Source organism: Sebastes fasciatus, chromosome 11 (genome assembly GCF_043250625.1).
Source record: "Sebastes fasciatus isolate fSebFas1 chromosome 11, fSebFas1.pri, whole genome shotgun sequence".
Taxonomy (NCBI): domain Eukaryota; kingdom Metazoa; phylum Chordata; class Actinopteri; order Perciformes; family Sebastidae; genus Sebastes; species Sebastes fasciatus.
In genome coordinates, this window is record NC_133805.1 from 20,676,503 (window position 1) to 20,698,760 (window position 22,258).

Genomic DNA, 22,258 nt, shown 5'->3' on the forward strand with positions numbered 1-22,258 from the left:
CTCCTTCTTGTGATAGGCTACATGAATTCAGTGTATGCACTTCAAATTCCAAAGCCACCATTCGTATTCATGGCCAAGGCCTTTTCTCTAATTCATCTCCTGAATGTTTCTCGACTTAACAAAAATAAAAAAAAATAAAAACAGCAGGTGGGAGGAGAGAATCACATGCTCCATGTTGATGCATGTCTCGTTGAAGGGGTTTAAAGGTAAGGATTTGTCATATTGCTGAGGCTGAGCGCGCTAGACCCTGCTGCTGCCTCTTAACTCCTCAGGTGGGACCGTTTAGAGAAAGCTCGCTCCTAAGCAAGAATTTAAAGGCAAAATCTGCTTGGGTCTTTTTCTTATAATTGTGTCCATTGTGACAACTGGGTCATGCTAAATTTGCACCTTTATTGAAGAAGATTTAGGAAATGCAATTCTGGCAAAACAACTTATATTGGAGTAGCTGCATGAGCCTCATTGAGCTTTCCACGTAAACTTACATAAATCATATAAAGTGAATATTTTGGGAACATTCACTTTCTTACTTAGAGTTGGATTGATACAAAGGAGACGTGCCGGCGAACCAAACAGCTGCTTATTTATCTGCACACACTGGTTTATCTACATTACTGAGCTAGAGACTGTTTCCCCTCCCCAAAATCAACTGGAAAAAGAGACAGTCGGCTCTCCGTACGGTAAAGCAATGACCTTCAAGACATTTTGGAATATCCGTTTCCCTCTGTTAACGTAAGATCATGATATATATGATACGATAAGTAATAAATGCAGATGAAAAGGTAAGTTGCTAGTTGGCGGTTGTGTCTAGAAGGTAACCTCCAAGTTGTGAATGCGAGACTTGCTGCCTGACAACCTATCCTAACCTTAACCATTCAAGGTCAATGCCTAACCTTAAAGCTATGGTTGGTAATCTTCTTCAAAAACATTTTTTCAAAAACATTTTTTCTTATATTTGTTGAAGTTCTCATTGCATTAATAAATCAAAAGATCTGTGGCTGTTACAGGACTGGAATATCCCCGTCCAATCACTTAATTCGGCCCGACTGAGCAAATTTTGGAGCTATTGCTGCTAGCTACTTTCATTGGAAAAGAGTTGGCAATGCCGGGCTGGGTTTTTCGGTTGAAAATTTCTTTAAATCTAGTGTACTTTTGCTCGTTTCTCAAGATTATCAACCCTAGCTTTAACCATTCGAGGTCAACGCCTAACCTTAACCACCTCGCGAGAGTTTCGCATATTGGGGGTTACCTTCTAGACACGAACCTAGATGGCTAGCTTGACTAACTAGTTGGTTAGCTACACAGGCTAATCCACAGCCGAACTGAAAGACAAGTGTTTGAAATGATTTATGTAAAATTAAAAATTGTTTTGACATGATGTTGTTAGGAGGCTCATACCGCTTGTTCCCCAGTATATATTGTTTTGCCGCAGTCACGTTTCCTGAATCTCTACAACGGAGGTGTGGCTTGATGGCTTGACCACCTATTTTGACTATGGCTTGACCCATTAGTCAAAATAGCCACAATCATGAGAATAAGACCCAGGTTGAAAAATACCCAGAGTTTTCCTTTAAACATGCAAATCCCTTTACAAAGTATGTAACAACCCCACAATGTACACAACATATTTAACATGCACAGACCGTTCTATTTTGATGTCTGGAATTACACAACCCGAAGAAAAAAATGTTTAAGTTTCGCCACAACTGATGCGCAGTCGACACGGTGGATTACTTTGGTTCAGCCGGCTCAGCTGCAGAGAAGACTGCAGATGAAGAATTTCTCCCAAGGGAGTGAGAACTAAAGAAAAGAAGCCCGGCTATAATGACTATGTCTTAATTTGGCCACGAGAATCAAGGTTTTCTCTTCTGTCGATTGGATGGATGATCCCTGACCCCGTGGGCGCACATCAAAGACAACCAGCAAGGAAGCAGGGGAGCATCATTACATCATCTAATACATACTGTATAATCCTCTAAATGTAAAGAGGGTCACTGCTCAATATAAATCACAGTGACAAGAATGATTCAGTGGCAGAGACATTACCAGATGTAATGTCTTCTTTTGTTCGGGTCCATGGACGAATCACTTGGATTAAAGCAAAGTATAATGCGACACCTTGTATAGTCTGAGAAAACAACCCTTTCATAAATAACTGTCACAGAGGCTAAACATTTCAGAAAAAAAAATATGTTCGACTTGGAAGATGAAAACAAAACCTATATGCTCCCGGGGGAGATCCATTTTGACAGAATTAGATCATTGCTTGTTCAATATCTAACATATTGTTGCATATCTTTTTGCAGGGAAGTTGATGAAACACGCAGAAAGAGGTGAGTTAAAGAAACCCTCCCAAGTGCAGCGGGGGTATAGTTTCACAGGTTTGATCTACCCTGAGTGATGCTTAACTCCCCTTAAAGCCCACATTTTACCCCTGCACTTTAACGTCCCCCACTGGATTTTCCGCTCAAGAAAACGTCTCAGAATAAGTCAGGTGCCTCCCTCAGGGGTGCGGATGGAGAGGGGGAAAAAAAAGGGGATGAAGTGGTGGAAAGAGGAGGAGGAGGATGTGGGTTTGTCTCCATCACATGCTTGTGTCTCTGTTCTTGTTTGCTGGGGCACAGTCTCCCCATTTCACCCTCCTAATCAACCCTCCTCCGCCCGGCCCTGCCTGAACATAGCCGAGCCCAGGAGGCTTACTCGGTACGTCACATAGACAGGGTGTCAGGAGAAGCTGCAGCTGGAACACGGATTACATGAATAATGAACCACAGACTACAAGGTTGGCTAGAAACAGAGATCAGGGCCTCGAGACGAGACAGTTCTGATGAGAGGTACAGTCTTTATCTTCATGCAAGGCCTGAAGTAGCCTTTAACACAGTGGTGCTATCACTTCACGTCAAGTTCATTTTGGTGCTTCCGTGTTTCCAAAATGAACCCACTTATGCCAGAGTGGATGGAGTGGCGTAGTTACGGTTGTGTTTGTGCAGATTAAGTGGCGCCGTGCAATTTTGGTATTCGTTTTGGCATGAAATTGTGTTTCTGTGTTTCATCCCGAGATTTTTTTGTGGCTTTAGTTGATGCACAACAAAAAAAAAAAAAGTTCATGTATGTATTGCCTCTTTTTTTTTTGACATACGCTTTTCATCTTGTGCACATTAAAATGCAACTTTTTAATGCAATAAAGGCAGAGTCTGTGCTGGCTTGGATTAATGGACGATTCTTATCAGGAATGTCTTCAGGACACATCCTCCTGCTAACAGTGTTTATCTTGCTGTAGCCATTTTTCCAGACCGCATACCAGGACTGGACTTCTGGTCAACCAAATTTAAAAATGTGTTGGTCAAACCCGCTTGTACTCCAGTTTCAGGAAAATAGAGTTGATATATGCGTACAGGGGAGACTCTCACAGACTCAGACAGCTGCAATCTGCAAAGCGAGGGTCATGCGACATTGGTAGCCGAGCTAGCATTACCACTAGCCGGCCTCGGGTTTGATGATTTAGTTTTATGAGTTTTTATTGAATAAAGTTTCATGTTTTTAGTAGGAAAAAAATCATTGAAAATGGAATTTGTTGTCGATTTGCTTCAAGGGCATTGAACTGTAACCTCTTTATCATCCACTATTTCCTCAGACAGACATTCTGAATAAAGGAATATTTTTCTTGCGACCCACACATTAAAGAATGTGAGAAATCTGTGATAATACAACTGTAATGCTGAAAGAGGAAAATAATTGATTTTTAAGGTATCCTTCAATGTGGTTTTCAAAATCTAATTAAGTAGTCAAAGTTCTTTATTGTCATATGCAGGACAATTACAGTGAAGCAGTCCTAGCAATGGAATTCTTTGTTCTCAGGAAACTTCCAACAGTTCTCAAACAAATAATAAATAATTAAATAATTCAAAATAAGTTTAAAAAAAAAAAGTAAAATCTAATTAAAATTTATAACATAAGGTCATTATGTTCGTATGAATATTCATAATGGTTTTGGAGGGGGTTGCCTCTCTAAAAAGTTTCATTGCATTGATCGCATCACAGTTTGTCAAAACTAAACAGAGTTGAAAGAATTAAGAAATGCAGCAGGTTGCCTAACAAACTTTGCCGCATTTCTCCATTTGTTGTACAGATTTCTACAAATTTTTCAAGCAAAGTTGGAATGCACCTGCTCACAGTTTCTGTTCTTATACAGTAACAATAATAATAATAATTATTATTATTATTATTATTATACCGTAGTAGTCAAGCTAGTAAGGCTCCTAAAAATTTGCTTACGGACTCCTTTGGCTGTCTCCATTGTGACCCTTTGCTTTGCAGGTCGTGGAGGTCCATCAAGAGTCTCCCACGCATATAAAGACATTGCTATCACACTGGCCTACTAGACATGTACATACGGTGCAACAGGGGAAGTCTTTGTGGGCTTTTATACCGCTCTGTTTGGAGTCTCTCGGAGATTTACCAGGAAAAAAAAACATCCAGGCGCATTCCTTGGCAATAACCCGCTGCTATCTCTGGAACACTGACCACTTTGATTGGCTTGAGCGTGATGACCTTGCCCCCTTTCCCTTCCACCAGCATTCCGGTCAATGCGAGCAGAAAACAGGAGCACTGATAAGAGATGCACAGATGGGGAGATCTTGATGACAGACAGTTTCCTGCCCCTCATCTTCGACGAGGCCATTGTGCCTCGCGCGCTCAATGGGGATATATACGCTACAAGAGGGGGGTCAATACCGATAGCGCAAGGCAAACAAAAACCTTCTTTGTGCTTCGCTGTTTCTCTGACTTTTTTCTTGCTGCGTACTTATTCAATTTCCTGCACGGCAGGAGAGGGCTTCCTTATCTTTGACTGTTTATACCTGCAAATCGGCTGGTGGCCTTTTGTTTGCAGGTGACCCACCCTTAGGTGACATTTAATTCCTGGACAAAAATTGTGTGGTCATGCTCTATGGCACAGCCTCTCAGCCTGAGGAGATTACTAATACAGTGAAAGCAACAGAGCTGCATTCATGGCCTGTAGCGAGAGCTAGCCGGCAGACACACAGAGAGAGAGAGAGAGAGACCCAACACACGTTATTACACTGGTTTGAATCATACATGACCATAAGCCATGCAAACGTGAGTGAAATGAAAGAGAAACCATTGGTGAAGTAGAGTGGAAACAGTTTCATCTTATATTTACACACCAGTCCCTCTCTGTGAGTTTTTCTCCTTCTCTGTTTTAAGAACAGACACATCAGAGAATCTGTTTGCGCACTAAAACACACACTTGAGCCACCGAAAGCACACAAAAGCACATTTGCGGAATCCATCATAATTTCTTTTATTGATTGCCATCCTTTCCCCACTGTCGACATTAGTTTTACCACCAGCCTTTACTGTGTAAATCATAACGAGCAGAAACAAAAATGTGCGACCTGAGCTGTTATGACATTTCTGATATGGAGCGAGGAGGACAGGTAGAGACAAATGCATCATTTTTGAACGATTTTCACACAGTAAATATAATTGGGGCCTTGCACTCTTTTTCTTTTTGTAACAGCGAGGGGCTTTTTGTTCAAATGGCCTTCGTGTTCATCTACACACGACGTGTCTCCAAAATCAAGCTCTCTTTAACAAATTAATGCTTAAAATGTATGTCACGATGAGTGAAAAAAACAGCTGGAGTGGCTGTGCTAAAAAAGAAAATTCCCTGCCGCAGGTATTTAGCGAGAGCAACAATCTGCTTTGATTGCCTTAGCACAATGTCCCTTTGGTGTTAAATGTTTTACGCCTCCTTTTGTTTTTACATGTTTGTTTAGCTTTTGTGCTTTTTGTTCAATTGAAATTAGTTCTGACATGCCTCCAAGCTATTTAAAAGTATTGGGTGAACATTGAACTGCACTGAAATCCGACAGGTTCTTGTTGCATAAATACTTTTGTCTCGGTTCCAAACCTGATTTATATTGTTGGCAAACACCGCCCAACACACAAAGAGAAGAAAAAACTCTACAGCATTCTATAGTGTAGACTTGATTTTATTTGAAATCCTTCTGCTTCCACTCAAGATTAAATGCATTGCTTTGTTATGACAGCTGAACCCTCCTGTGAAGCAGACTTACACCGAGCAAATCCAAAAGTTTAGATTCTGAGGCAAACTACTTTGTGGTTGTAAGCGGGACTCATCTATTATTTGAAATAGGCTGCCTGGAGAAAAAAAAAACGAGTGCGGACAGCATTTAAGAAAGGAAAGAGTGAGGTAGGCATCTGCTCCAGTGTTTATACAACTTGTTACCATAAGGGGTGTGAATTGAACGGCTCCGAGATGCTGCGAGCGAGAGAGATTTAAGGCATACTTAACAAATGAAATCAAACTGTCAGAAAACTGTTGCTCCTGGCCCATTAAATTAAGTGTTTGTTCATCAGCTGGCTGTATAACAACAACTTTAACAATCACGTCTAAACACACAATAAAGCACAAGCTTCTCTCCTAAAGGGAAAAAGAGAGCTTTGCTCTCACAACCGCATATTGAATGGAGACATTTCTCACTGCTTCTGCTTTACCAAAAACGCACTCAGGAAATCGCTGTTGCAATAAATCTAGGATGACCCTATCAAGGGTGATATTGTATTTCATTTCCTCTGAGTGAAATACTGATCCTGGAGATTCATGTGACTCTGGCTCATTTCAATTTCATGTTCTCGCATGATTCAAAACTTTCCAGGTCCTCAGTTATTATTAAAATAAGCAGATTGTTGCGCAATGCTGTACATAAATATATCTCTGTACAGACTGAAAAGCTGCATACTGCAGGGATTTCTGAGTGACAAACGCTGACAAAACTGTATTGGAAATAAAGACAAAAATAAATGTGATGATTTATCTGTCTCCATGTGGCAAGAAAGTCCATTCAATCCAGATGATGAACTCCTGCCTTATTTCTTGAAATACTTCCAGTTGGGCAGAATTTTCATGCAAGACTGATATATCTTTTTTTTTTTTTTTTTCTTCCTCTGTGCTTGTTCTCACCACACAGATTGACCAGTCATCTGTGAATCTCCCATGGTTTAGCTGATAATTCATGATCGCCCTGCCATGGACCCGCAGCATTCAATATGAATTATAAAATGGCAAGCCAAGCATATCAATGGATGACAGACTGGATGTGTATGGCCCGGGGCCAGAGAGGAGTTAGAGCACAATAGCTTCCCCATTCAGTCAACCCCAGGACTGGAAATGCCAGTGTGGCACGAGGGAGGCTCCTCCATCAGCACAATGTATGGCACTGCTTGAGACAAATGTTGAGCTGAGACGTATTGTTAACCTTTACAACCTTTTGGGGAGAAACATAAGCATGCTGGTATGTTCAAACCAAGGAATATTTCACAATCTTCCTTGGAGAGAACTGTGCAGTGTGTTATCCGGAGCAGCGGAGGGCTCAAAACCAACAGACAAAAAAACAGAGAAGAAAATCTTTTTTAGGAATCTTTTGCCTTTTTCTCATGCATGACTCTGTGTCTACTGACTTGTTTATTCAAAAAACTGCATATTAATGTCCGTCATTCGCTCACTCTGCCAATGCCGGACCTAAACAAACACTGCCTCTTCGCTCTGATCCCCGTCTCTGCAGACAGGACACAAACCACTTAATCTTTTACATTTCCCTTGTTGTGCAATATTTAGATACGAAGGCCTGCTCTCCTTTTGGCATTTAAACACAACAGCCAACTAAAAGCGTTGAGACTAGACTTTACGATATAATCCCTCCCCCTTAAATCTGTCTTTCTTTACTTTAAAGACTCAGATAGCAGCTCTCATTCAGTCACATTAGATGTGTGCCTGTGCACTTGCCCCACCTTTGTGGCTGCTCCCTTTGAATCTGTATCGTCTTCTTTCGTATCTGCAGACTGGGCGGTCTGAAACATCTAAAACAAATCTGATACCTGCATGACCTAGTTTACTCGAGCAGGAGCGTCATTTTATAGACTTGTTATATAACGGCACATGGATGAAGACGAAATGGAGTACATATATTGAGAGCAAGAAGCCGCATATACGGAGAATTCAGAAGTGTCTGTATGGCGTATACTCAATTAAAAATATTAAAAAGACAAAAATGTGACATTATTTAAAGTTAGATATGTTCATATCATCAAACCCTATTTTGGATTCTATTTATGGTCAGTTTTTTAAAAGCAATAGTCATTCAATAAATATACATTTTCAAATGATATCCATTCCCGAGCTGGATTCAAATTGCCTTCACACGCACAAGAAATTCACAGGAAAACAACGCATGAATGTAATCGAGCGTTACTGTTTTTACTTTCCTCTTATTCATAACAACATCACTGTTTACTGTTCACTTTCTTTATCAAAGCTGTAAGTTACTGCAAATGCAAACCTCGTATCTCACTACTTCACATTAAAAGTAGGGATGCACCGATACTGGATCGGATATCGGGCCGATACTGACTCAAATAGCTGAATCGGATATCGGTGACAATGGGGCCGATCTATTAAAAATTAATTCTATGTTTATATACTTTACATATTATAGACTGGAATATTATTATTATTTTTTACTTTTGACCAATTTGTTGCTGCATAAAAAAGTTTTACACTTGAATTGTAATTCCTTTTAATTTTGAAGATTTTTTTTGCCAAGTTGTTGGTGTACGATTTATTATTTTAATACTAAATAAAAATTCACTAAATTTATGTCATGTTATCTATGTATTTAGTTGTTACATTTTGTTTTACAAAGTTAGGAAAACAATGTTTAAGTCAAGCCTAATGTTGCGTTACACATAACAGAATGATCCCAGTCGCTTCCACACAGTGAGGCATACAGCTTATTAATTAAACACTGGTATCAGATCGGTACTCGGTATCGGCTGATACGCAAAGCCCAGATATTGCTATCGGTATCAAGACTGAAAAAGTCGGATTGGTGCATCCCTAATTAAAAGCATTCAACTGGCAAAACACAAGCGGCTTTTACAACAACATGTCATCACCTTTTAAGTTGATATGGCAAACTTGTTAGCAAACAGTTGCTTATTCACACATCCAGCAGTTACAGAGCAACATTAGCATTAGATGGAGTTGTATTTCTGGCAGCCAGGTGTAAGTAAGTCCAATATTCACTCTTTTTTAGCTCTTTTTTGGTCTCTACCAACTCCTGAAGGAAATATCTGTCTCTTTAGCTGCTAAATGTTTTTTTAGAGTTTTTTCATCTGTAGGTTCATCACCAGTTTGACTCTTTCACATTGTTATTTGATACATTATCAGTTATGTAAAAGTTCAGAGAACTTCTTCCACAAGTAAAAGTAGTAATACCACAGTGTAAAAATACTCTGCAACAAGTAAAAGTCCTACATTTAAAATCTTACTTGAGTAAAAGTACAAAAGTATTAGAATCAAAATACACTTATTTTAGTATCAAAAGTAAAAGTACTTATGCATAATAGCCCATGTCAATATATATATAATATTATTGGATTATAATTACTGATGCGTTACTGTAAACATCACATTAATATTTCAGCTGGTTATGGTGTGGCAAATTGCAAATACTTAACTGCTGAGCAGCTTAATCTAGAATAATATATCATAATGTTATTAGTTGATTCAGATTATTAATACAAAATATAAATCTGTAAAGTACCCAAAAGCTGTCAGATAAATGTAGTGCAGTAAAAAGTACAATATTTCCCTCTGAGATAGGAGCAGAAAATGAAAATACACAAGTAAAGTACCTCAAAATTGTACTTAAGTACGGTACTTGAGTAAATGTACTTAGTTACGTTACATCACTGTACATGATTAATATAAAAATATTGATTGTAGGGATTTTAGGATTACAACTTTAACCGAATGCCTGCTAGCGATTCAATTCCAATAGATTTTGCACAAATTGATCAAGTTTGTCAAAACAAAGACCCGACTGGTGTTCATTGTTCCAACTGACCGGGGAAGTCAATACCAGGAAAGAGGAGAAAAACACTTTCTATTCAGTTATGTCAATGAGCATTTCAAAGCGTGAGGAATGTTTTGGGTGAGAGCGATAACCTGATTATACTCCCTCCTGGTGAGGGACAGGAGGTAATTATCAAGTAGGGTTTTTGTTGCTGGCACTGTGTGATGGAAGCGTAGATCATAAGCGGCGGGATGCAGGCCCTCAGGGCCGGACAGGCTGAAGGTGAGTGGCATGTGGATAGAATCAGATATTGTTTTCAGAGGGACACACACACACACACACACACACACACACACACCCACACACACACAGAAACACAGACACACACACACGCACATTCCTTTATTGATGGATGGGCAAATATGCATTCTCAGGCCTGAGAGCCCTCACATCAAATGAAACCCAAAACCTCGACTTTCTGCATACCAAAGCAGTATTCCTCTTTAAAAAATCCAACAGGACTATTCAACTCAGTTTGTAAGCCGGGCCAAATAACAGGGCAATTCTTCAAATGCCTCAGTAAGACTCTTCCATATTATCTAAAATTGCTAATCTACAGAAAAAATGCATCTCTGCTTGAAAGGCGGCTGGGATAGCCTGCTCCATAGCAATATGTCTTTGTTAACAAACTGAACAGCACAGCCAGACCTAAAATAAAACTGGAAGAGAAATCTACCACAGAACAAAAACAGCAAGCGGGAGAAAAAAGGCAAAATCCAAATTGAAAAGGAAGCCCCCAAAATAATGTGCTTCAACTATCTATCTGTAATCAATGCTTGGCACACAAGCATGTGATTTTGGGTTACTTTGTTTCCCGCTACAATGGGACTGAAAGGGGGGGAAATGTAATGATCATCATTAAGCAGACATACCAACATCAGTGGTTTTGATGGGCACGTAACAGACGGGAGTGTTTTGTGACAATACTTGTAATTACAGCCAAATGTACTAATCAAAAGTGAGGGAAGGAACCAAGAAAGAGCCTAGGGATGTCATTGCAGACAATTAAAAACACTGACACATACTTTCCCAGTCTCAGAGTCTGGCGCTAAATCATGCTTTTGATGCTTTCAGGTACACTGGCTGCACAGAACGATCTGGTTTAGGCAAAAATAAAAAATGCATCTATTCTCTGCGGCGGCGGTAGCTCAAAGTATACTCAGACAATCTGTTATGAAGCTCACTATGCACTAAAGGTGCAGTTATGAACCTTTAGAGGAAGGTCTCTGACACACCGTTTGAGTTGTTGTTCTGGAGGTGAATGAAATGTGTCCATGGGTTTTGCAGGAATATTCACTGAGTTCAGAGCAAAGTGTTTGAAACACATTTTTCACACTCCAAGGGTAAAACCGCTGAAGAAGAACTATTACCACACAGTAAAGAATGTGTGTTAATAAATTCCACACATACATAAGCTGAATAATAAGTGGCTTCTTGAAAGGTTGACCAGAATCGCATTAACACTTTCTGCCACGCAAACTCCATGGTAACTCACCTTGTGAGCAGTGAAAGCAGAAGAGAAGGAGCGAGACGCAGCGAAACATCGGACACCTCCACAGTGCAGAGGCCATTGTGCGCTGTATGCAGACGATCCAGGGAGCCTTTTGGATAATAATAGTGGTTCAGTGCGTTGCAGTGGGAGAGCGGAAAGCTGGAGCGATGTCAACGATCAGTAGTTCTCGGAGAAGCATCACCAGTCATCTTCTCATCTGGAAAAAGAAGAGAGAAAAGAGCATAAAGATGGAGGAAATGGACGGTTATCGTCAGCATCATCACAGCCTTGGGTGTGCCATTTTTTAACTGGATTCTACATGTGTGTATCGCAATAAATGAAATGTAGACAAAAACAAATCTGAACACCATGAAAACAAAATTCCCGCCTGCTGTGTGATTGAATAAACAAAGGCATTTTTTCAGAAGTTTCACAGAAATATTAAAACTTTCTTCTCAATTGTTTATGACATGAAAACAAAGCAGACAGGGCGCCTGGTGCTCTGCTCTTATTCAGCACTTGGCGACGTGTTACAACACAATGTTTACACTGCCTCATTCTCCCACTCTTCCCTGTTCCACCTTCCCCATTTACTCCCGGATCCCCGCGGGAGAAAGCTTGTCGCTCCGGCAACACATTCACACACAGGACGCCATTAGAGACACAGCTGCTTTGAGAGCTACTTTTGTCTCCGTCCTTATCAAGGGGTGGCAAAAAAACAGCCCTTTGTCTGCAAAATAGCAGCAAAAGGTTAGAGCCTGAGACGGACTAACACACCAGACAGATAAGCTGCTTACCAAAGTCAAACACCGAGCAGGGATGTGTTGTGTCATATGTGAAATGCCACACACACACAGACTCACACACGCACGCATGCCTGCACAAACATATATAACCGATGAGCTGCACACTCCTGCAGACACACATGGACGGCATCCACACACACCCACACCGATAAATCGTATCTCGTTTATTCCCATGTGGTCGCCATCCAGCATCTCCCCAATGCACGCACACATATAGCCACATTGTAAACAGCATCGGTCACTTGGTAGCCGTCGCTATGCAGAGGAGGGTGAATGTTTCCCCGTCTCTGAATACCGCTCCTCCACAGCCACTCGTCAACTACCCCTGATTATTTTATAATGAACCTAAATTTGAGCAGCACAGCAGTCAGCTCTGATCGCTCTCCGGGCCTCACTAATGCGCTTGGATATTTTTGGCAACACGAGAACCCACAAAACATGGGAAGCTTGCACATTAGCATACTGAGTAATAATTTAAGTCACTATGAGATTCATTCTATACATGACCGACACCTGGTCGTTGGGATAATAGCTGAACAAAAAATGAGCCCGCTGGATCTGCACCTAGCAGCCTGGGAGTGTTTATTTTCATTTGAGGTCACCCTGGCCGAGCAGTTGTGCAGCACAGTCTGAGCCAAGGAAACGCACATACAGCTAACGTATAATTTATCAGTTAAACTTGGGTGGTTTTTATAGCAATTGAGGTTTTTATTTGTCTTCCAGTTGTTTATCTTGCCGGTGGCGCCGAACCAGATCAGATAAGACCGAATTGGAGGGTGCAAGCTCCCCTATGCTGGAAGTCTCGCACCACGTCTACTGAGGCTGCTCACGCTCTCAAGTCTTTTAACAAGACTGCCACCAGTTCAATATTGGGCAGAGCACCAAATCTCCAGAGACGCACGTGACTTCTTCCTCAGCCATTTATCTTCTGCAAATATGAGGCCGGGGGCCACGGGGTAACCATAATGGTGGTTGACAGGAGGAGATTGGAAACTGTTGGGGGGACATCCTCCTGCCCTTCTGGCCTGCTGAGCCCTGCTGAGCTACTCAGCCCCTCCAGACACCAGGGGGCGAGAGCCTGCCAGGCCTCGCCGAGGCAAACTTGCCCTCACCACCCCAGGGTTCTTTCTCCCGACCAGCCGTCGCCCCGCTGAGTGAACATGTCTTCTTTCTCCCTTAAGCTGTTGGAGCACACAGCCGTGCTCATCTTCCTAAAAACACTGTTTTGTTTGGTGGGATTTCTGCACTGAATCGGGCCGGACTTGAGATAAAAGGATTAGGCGATTAACATTAAGATGCTTTACACAAGCACTGACAGACTTATCATAATTTCACATCAGGGGACGGGGAGATGATGGTTGTGGGGGGCTAAGAAGAAGTTCTCAAGCAGAAAATGATTTTAAGAGGTAAGTGAGGCATCGTTAACCCCTCAGAGATTGTGCTGAGGAATTATCTACCCACCCCCCACCCTGACAAACTGGGAATTGCGGTTACTTGTTTCTCGGCCAGCAATTTCCGCATAATGATCATCATGTTCCACTAAGGCAGATATGTAAAAAAAGGTACACAGTTATGACTAACTGTCACCACCTACACTAAATCTAATGAGCGCAAACATTTAATATACACCAGAAGACCACTAGCTAAATAAAAGTTATTCATTTTCATCTGCGCCTTCAGCTCCTCTAGTATATATATATTCCCTCAGGTTTACTCTCTCTATTAACAGTATGTCTTTCTGGAAACAAGACCCAAAAAAAAAAACACCAATGAAATGAAAAATGATATGCAAACATTCACGACATCTGTTTTTCTTTTGTCTGCTTGCATACACAGTGGAAACCCAAGGAGAGAAATCTATCACCAGTTAAGATAATGGAGAGAATCACAGTCCACAACCAATTTTTCACATCAGCCTGATAGAAATAATAAGCAAGCATTTAAAAGAGGACGGCAAGCAATTAAAACATAATTAAAATAAATGGATAGAAGGAGACAGCCCACATGTCTTCACATGAAATACAAGGCTCTGTGCAACAGCCGGCTGAATGAATGCGAGTCTCCTTTGACAAAGCTTGTGTCTGCCTCACTCAAGCTGGAGAGGCGTCCAGTGAAAGAGCGAGTGAGGGAAGGGGGGAGTTTGGGAGTTTCTAAGGCGGGAGGGACTAAATGGATGGGAGAGGGAGAGCAGAGGAGGAGAAGAATGGAAGGGGGAGAAAGGAAGGGGCGGTAGGGTCACCGGCGAGGATTGACAGCCTGTGAGTATGGCCTGACCTCCTGGGTTCGCCTCCAAGTTTTCTCCACAGGCTTAGAGAAGACAAAAATAAAGCCCAGGAATGTTAATTTATTTTCAATTGTCGACGCCGAGAAGAGAGAGATAAAGAGCGCATACATACATATCAAGTAAGACTGGAACAAAACTAATGCGCAAGTCCAAGTGTAAGCTGAAAACCTACAAGTGAAATAGAGATGTTGAGCTGGATCTTGCCAACACAATGATTCGTCTTCCACTCTTTGAGTAACTGCTAATTTGGAGAACTTTCTGCCCCGCCCCCATGCCCTACATTCAGGGCAAAAAAAAAAGACACACATGTGAGAGGGGAATTTCAAACATCAGAAAATGGTTGATGGGCTAGAAGTGGGAGACGGCAACTACAGGAACTAAGAAAACACAGCCTCCAGACACTTTTTTTTCTGTCCTCGGTGCACCCTGATGTTCCCAAGGAACTCTTTTGTCATGACAGTCCTGTCAGGGCTGCGCTTTCAGCCCCTACAGGGACATGATGTCATTTCCTTGGCTCCACCGGAGATGTAGAGAACTTACCATCAACTGCCAGAAACAGAGATGGGCTGACACCGAGCTCCGTCTGTAGAGTGCGTTTTCTCAACACGGCGCTGATAAGATGTACTATAGGGATAAACAAGTCGTAAACTCTGGTTTACAGCTGCACACGCTGAAACGATAAAGATGTCTCAACTGACAATCGACATAAAATTAAGTCATTTTGTTAGGCAAAACGACATTTTATGGACCAATTGATTAACTTAAGACAAGTCTTGAAAGTAGAGCTGCAACGATTAGTCGACTAATCGATCGACAACTATTTTGATTATCGATGTATCTTTTGGGGCATTTTCAAAGAGGAATTTCACTGGTTCTTTGCTTCTCAATAATGAACATTTCTATTATGGTCAAATGAATACGTATAAATGTGTTTTGAACTGTTGATTGGACAAAACAATTTGAACATATACATTTGGAATTTGTGAAATTGTGTTGGACATTTGATACTATTTTTGGACCTATTGATTAACTGAGAAAAGTCTTGATGAGGTTTAAGAGCAGTTTGAACTTTAACTTGAGAGCAACAAAATATCCTAAACAAACCCTTTTTATGCTTCTTGGATGACAGTAGAGCTGCAACGATTAGTCGATTAATAGATCGGCACTTATTTTGATTATAAGAACAATTTCAGTGGTTCTTTGCTTCTCAACCGTGAACATTTTCTGTCTTTCTTAGTCTTCTATTATTGTCAAATTAATATATATAAAAATGGGTTTGAACCGTTGGTTGGACAAAACAAGCATTTCAACATATACATTTGGATTTAGCCGTTTTAATTTTAATTTAAGAGCAACAAAATATCCTAAACAAACATTTTTATGCATGTTTTTTTTCATAGCAACACAAAAAGACTAGATGTGATTAGAGAAGTCATAAGATATTATTATGTTGCTTTGCTTCATTTTGATGTACAGTTTGTTGTTTTCTTTGGGGCTGCAAATAACATTATTTGTTAATCTACCAATTATTTTCTCAATTAATTGTTTGGATTATAAAATGTACAAAAAAAACTGTTTCCCAGAATCCAAGGTGACATCTTCATAAGATTTTTTTTGTCCGACTGATAGTACAAAACCAAAATATATTCAGTGTATTATTAAAAAAGAATGAGCCTCTGAATGTTTGTCAATTTTGCTTTAAAAAAAAAAAATGACAGGAAAGATTGATTATTATAATAGCTGCTGATTAATTTTCTGTCAACTGACTAATCGATCAATCAGCTAATTGTGTCAGCTCTAATTTTGCTTTAATTATTTTTAGGGAAATGTAGTTTTGGATTATTTCCTACGAGCCAGTGTGTGGTGTGCTACTTCTTCCATCATAATTACAGCTTGGTTCAGTGCCTATAAATAATTGATGTGTCAACAGATGTTTTTAAGATGGTTAATAGATCACAGAACTTCTTACATCTTCTGTTTAGGTGCAGGTCACAATGACTTTCTTCCTAACTGACTTCTCGACTTCCTGTAACATTTAAATACGCAAAACTCTAATTCAAGGCACTTAAACTGCAGCTTTTATGTATTCTTTTGTTTTCAGGATGAATGGATCTACATTAAAAAAGACCTCTGGAAAGAAAATATGCTTTTAAGTTGAAATGTTCTTCGGTGCAGCTCAAAAAGCCCAAACAGAAAAGGCCCCTGAAAGGTGCAATGCTTTACAATTTTATTTAGAGAGAGCACAACAGTTGGTGTGTTCAGCAGCTCTTGGCCAAGTGATTGAGGCAGTAGATAAGATAGAGTGCCAGCGGGCAGATGGACATAGTGAAACAGAGAGGGGTGAGCAAAGAAGCTTAGTAAAGTGAGGAGAACAAAGAAGACCCAGACTGAACAACCAGGTTAGTGTCAAGCAAAATGAAGAGAGGTCGGTGTGTAGTCTTCAAAAAGGAGCCGTGCGGAGGAGCAGGCACTTGAAAAAAGGCTAAAAGTGGATGTTTGTGTCGAAGGTTTGTGGTTGAAATCACCTGCCAACAAACGGCTATTATTATCTCTGTTTAATTCATCCATCAACCAAAGGGCTGCAACTTACAATTATTTTCATTACTGATTAATCCATTGTTTATTCGTACAATTCATCAATTAATTGCTATAAAATGTTAGAAAATTGAGACAAATGCACCAAAATATTCTCTTTATTATAATTGAAGCTGGAACCAGTGATTTTTTTTGTTGCTATTTTTGCTTCAAAAAGTACTTAAATAATTAGCAAAAATAATTGTAGTTTGATTTTCTTTTTATTCTTTTAATGTTCTCTGATGAATTGACTGATTGTTTCAGCTCTGACAGACATTTGTTTCTGGTAATCTTAACATACTGTATTTTGCTTGCTGCAGCCATGTTTTATGGTAATACACTCATTTTTAGATTCTCCACCTCAACATTTTGCAAAGGTTACTGGGGCTTATTAAGACCATATGTATTCTGCCAAAAAAACTGAACTACAAATTTGAAAATGTGCGGTGGAAAAAGTGACTAAAATGTCTGTTTCATTCTCTAATAATTGGCCACAGGTTACTGTGAGCTCAGTAGCCAATCCTGCTTGGCATTGAAATGAATAGGCTGACCTCAGAGCAGTTGGTTAAGCAGTAGGGTCACCGGAGAGCAGCAGAGATCAGCTCGACACAGACACGGAAGAGAGAAATTTCTCTTCTTCAATAAGTCTCTTCATAAACGCACCGACTGCCTCACTTCTCGCCTTCTCCACGCATAACTCTAGCACTCCCCACACAAACACACACCCCCACACACACTGCTCACCTCCAGCTCTCTCCAATGTCAAAAACACATTTTTACAAGAGGAGCCATGGTTGGCCTGGCAGCATCACCCCCCCCACCACCACCACCACCTAAAACTCACAACACACTCACAACAAATTCATTCACTCCTTCAACACGTTTCCAGCAGGTGATGTGTTGATGTTCACACCTTCTGGGCGGAAAATGCATTGACACCATGTTAAATTTTTACACACTGTAGCCCCATTCAGACTGGATTAGCTTTCAGCAAAATGTACATAAAGTGACTGCTAATACATAACGTGTGTTGTTAATGAACAGCATGCAGGCGAGGAGAAATGTGAGTAATCAGTCTCCATTGCTACAGAACTCCACTCATGTGCCGCCATCGCAAACAAAAACCTATCATAATAGTCAAACATAATTTCCGCAACTGACAGCAAACTTGTTTAAAATGATGACAAAACAGAAAAAGGAGAAGAAATGTTGCATCTGGACCAGAGTGATGTCAATTTGGGGTAAAAGCCAGAGGAGTCCCCCTCCACTCCCAAAAAAAGGAAATGACACATTATTATAGCAAACTATCTCAGGGTTGTCATTTCGGATTGGGCTGGCTGAGGTTTTTATCTAAGGTTATTTGGGAGGTCCCAGATTTGGCCGGCCACTAAAATCCGCACAAGTTACTGACATGGCAAGATTCAGATGGGACTAAAAAAAACGACACACATGCTCCAATTTTCGATTACATTTCCCCTTCTCCCCCCCCAACCAGTAAAACTAATCCCATCCAAATGGGGCTTGCAACAAAGTGGTACAATGACAAAGTGACACGTTTGTTGCCAAAAGCGAATTTTGTTAGAAATATATGCAAATTGAGCAAACACCATTAATCCTCGAGGGGAGCAAGTAGTTGGCGGTGTAACCGAAAAACTAATTTTGAATTGTATGCAAATACGTAGCTTTGGTTTACGAAGTGGGTGAGAGTCACATGGAGTCAAAAGGTGCTACGTCCTGGATCTATATATTTATATCAATCTAGCAAATAACACATTATTATGAAATTGTTTATTGAGCTTTCCAAATCAATGGTATTCTTTTTAAAACTCTTAATGAACACTTGACTGGTATATAGACATTTTATTTGATTTCTTATTTTATTGTTGGTCATTGGTGCTTTCTATATATATTTATATAATATTTATATCTATTTGTTCCCCTACTTGTGTACATAACAGTCCTGTCTATTCCTTACCTCTATTTGTTCAGCTTTGTTGTCCTTGTCCCTAGCTGTTATTGCTATTTCTGTGTACATTGAGAGAAATGCATAAAACCGGAGTCAAATTCCTCGTATGCATGTATGTACTTGGCAAATAAATCTGATTCTGAAATGCTGTGTAAATTCCTGCATTATTGATACACTAACGCCACTGAAAATCACATTTAGTTTTTGCAGATAGAGACCTCATTCACAGAGCTCAAACGATTGGTCGATTAATCGATTAGTTGATTGACAGAAAATTAATCGGCAACTATATTTCACATAGAAATGCCAAAGAAAAAAAACTCAAAATTGAGGATTTGCTGCTTTTTTTTCTTACATTTTAGTAAACTGAATATCTGCAGATGAATCGATGATGAAAATAATCGTTAGTTGCAATTACACCACTAGATAGACGGATGTCTCATCTTTGAGTGATGTTCATTCCTATCATTTTTTAAGAATACAGACTGTGGGCTAAATGGAAATATACTGTACATATATATATATTTTTACCCCAAAAGAAACACACAGAGGAGTTTTCAGTATATTTTGCAGCCTTGAGTAGTGCCTGCACTTCTCTTTGGTTGCAGGTACAACCTCCACAAATCAGAGTCTCACTGGCTTGTTTCATTCTATCGCTACTGAACTCAAATAAAACCATTTCTAAAGTTTTAAAAAATGTAACACAAGTTATTTTTGTGTAAAACTCATGTAGCACCTACTACAATTAACTCAGATCTGCCAGAAGTACAAGCCTCTCCAAATCCTCCTTCAGCCACACAGCTGTTATGTTAATGTGTTGTGTTATAAAGTGAAACTTTATTTTTAATCACAGGAACATTAACTGTTAATCAAACATTTTACGTCTCCTGACATCCTGATTTACACTTCATGCTCGGTGCATCTTATTGATTTAAGAAGCTATTTAAAGTTATATGGTTTCTTTCAGCTGGAAACAATTTCATGCAGTGACGACGACAACTTCATGACTCGCTTCACGTACGCGATTCATCCCCCTGGTTTCATCACCGTCTGTAGTGGATTCATTGCAAAGCTTAAAGTTTTTGTCCAAAATCCCGTCTGCTTTGCATTACCTATGCATGGTCAGCACATGGGCTGCATTCTAACTGCGGACGGTTTGTGTGGTCTCCATTCATTCAGCGTCTTTAGTGACTGACATGCATTAATTCGCCTTAATTCAGGGCTGTAATGCTGCACAGTGACAACACTGAATTGTTGCTTGTGAGTTGTGCTTGTACAAGAAATTAGCAAGGGACAATTTGTTAAATAAAGTAAGCACACGTTGGTTGTTTGAAGTTATAAAACACACCGAGGCACAAATCACTTTATACAAGGGTCTAAATCAATATCACAATATAAATACGAATATTTTTCTGATATCAAAATACATTCACAATTCAACAATCCCACAACAGCCTTTTAAAATGACCATAAAGTTGAATTTCAACAAAAACTGAACATTATAACTGTTAAAAAGTATTAAACTGCATTTATTTTAGCTCAGTGTACCAAATAAACTGTTACCTTAGTGCACGTAAGATAAGTGCAAAATAACTAACTAACTTAATTGCAACTCAATTACATGAAAAATAACCTAGGGCTGAATCAATGAGAATTGATTAGTCAATCGACAGAGCGTTAATCGCCCACTATTTTTCTAACAAAAGAATCGTTTAAGTATCGGTTGTTTTTCTCCGTTTCATATCACTGTAAAATTAACGTTTCGAGATTTTTTTTTACTGTTGGTCAAACAAAACAAGCTATTTAAAGACATTACATTGGATTCTGGGAAATTGCGTTTGCCATTTTTTGACTATTTTGTATAATTTTATAGACCAAACGATTAAACTGTCAATGACAACTCTTAATTAACTGTAATATTATGTATTAAATCCTGAAAAACTCTTTACACATGTAAAATAAAAACGTCCACTACTCATTTTATGGAATCGTTAATTAGGACAACACAATATCGTAAAATGGTATCACAATATGGCACAATAGAATTCAATGAAGTCAATGTATGATGATATTACATAATTATCAAGACCTACTTTCCACTTTGTCCTCAGACAATACATACCAACTACATTAAGATAGTGAATTAAAAGGGTTAATTATGCCTTTAAAGAAATGTAACCCCTAAAGATCAATGTGGAAGTGCTAGAGTGAGTAAAAACCTATTAACATATAAATATATAAAGACTTTACAAGAGGTTGGTGTGACTGCAGTATCTACAAGTCCTGAAGTATGTAATTTTCTTGGAGAAGTAAAGTCTCTGCTTGTGTAAGAGGAAGAAGGAGGTGGAAATTCGACTTCACACTCGGCTCTGCAGGATTTCCCTTGATGTTAAATACTGTTTAGATCTGGTGACGGAGGAAACCATACCGGGAATTTCATTTCATTTATGAAACCACTGCAAAACACAGTGCTGCTGCTACAGTAGTCCTATAAAATTGTCTCCTACACCTTGGCCATTACAGAAACGGTGTGGAGTAATCGTCAGTCCTAATGAGTCCCATGAGATGCCTGCCAATGCTATTATAGACCCACCGCCGCGTTTAACAGTCGACAGCACACATTTTTTTTTTCTGCAGGTAAACTCATCAGAATGCAGAAAAGAAAGTGCAAGAAACGCTTAACATCATCTCATTCTTTCAGTTTCTCATTTCTTTGCTTATAAACCAGGTAACAATGCATGTTTGTGTCTTGGACTTGAATGGAAGTGTTTTCTAAAGGGCGTCTTCAACATCAATACCTGCTTTGTTGTAAAGACAATGATCTTCAGCTGTGGGTGTTCTATTGTGTTATTATTCAAGTGTCTGTCAGAGTCCTGCACTGGGTAAACAGTAAATGAGTTGTGTAATGGGTAAAAAAAATACATTTATATAAATTCACGGGTACAAACGCGGGTAAAAATAACCTAAATGTGGGCGGGCAGTGGGTGAAAAAAAAAAAAAGTTGTTGTTTTATCTGGAGAAATCAGAAATGAAAATGATCGGGCAGTATTTTAACACCTAAATCAGCTAATATTATCAAGCATGATCAGCCACCTGGATTGTTTTTATTATGAAAGCTTGGCACTGATTGCACGGATTGTAGTCTATCGCCATCCTGGACACCGGCATGGAGCAAAC

At 39.7% G+C, this 22,258-nt stretch overlaps 1 protein-coding gene across 11 annotated transcripts in view; it reads right to left on the reverse strand.

Moving 5' to 3' along the window:
* adgrl2b.1 (adhesion G protein-coupled receptor L2b, tandem duplicate 1) overlaps positions 1-22,258 on the reverse strand; it is a 95,464-nt gene that overhangs the window by 61,024 nt on the left and 12,182 nt on the right. For all 11 annotated transcript variants that reach the window (XM_074651484.1, XM_074651481.1, XM_074651479.1 and 8 more), the window contains exon 2: positions 11,455-11,668. Coding sequence is in view for 10 of the 11 variants with exons in the window: in XM_074651481.1 (XP_074507582.1) it covers positions 11,455-11,530 (76 nt within the window). In the remaining variant the exon portion in view is untranslated. The remainder of the gene's footprint in view (positions 1-11,454; positions 11,669-22,258) is intronic.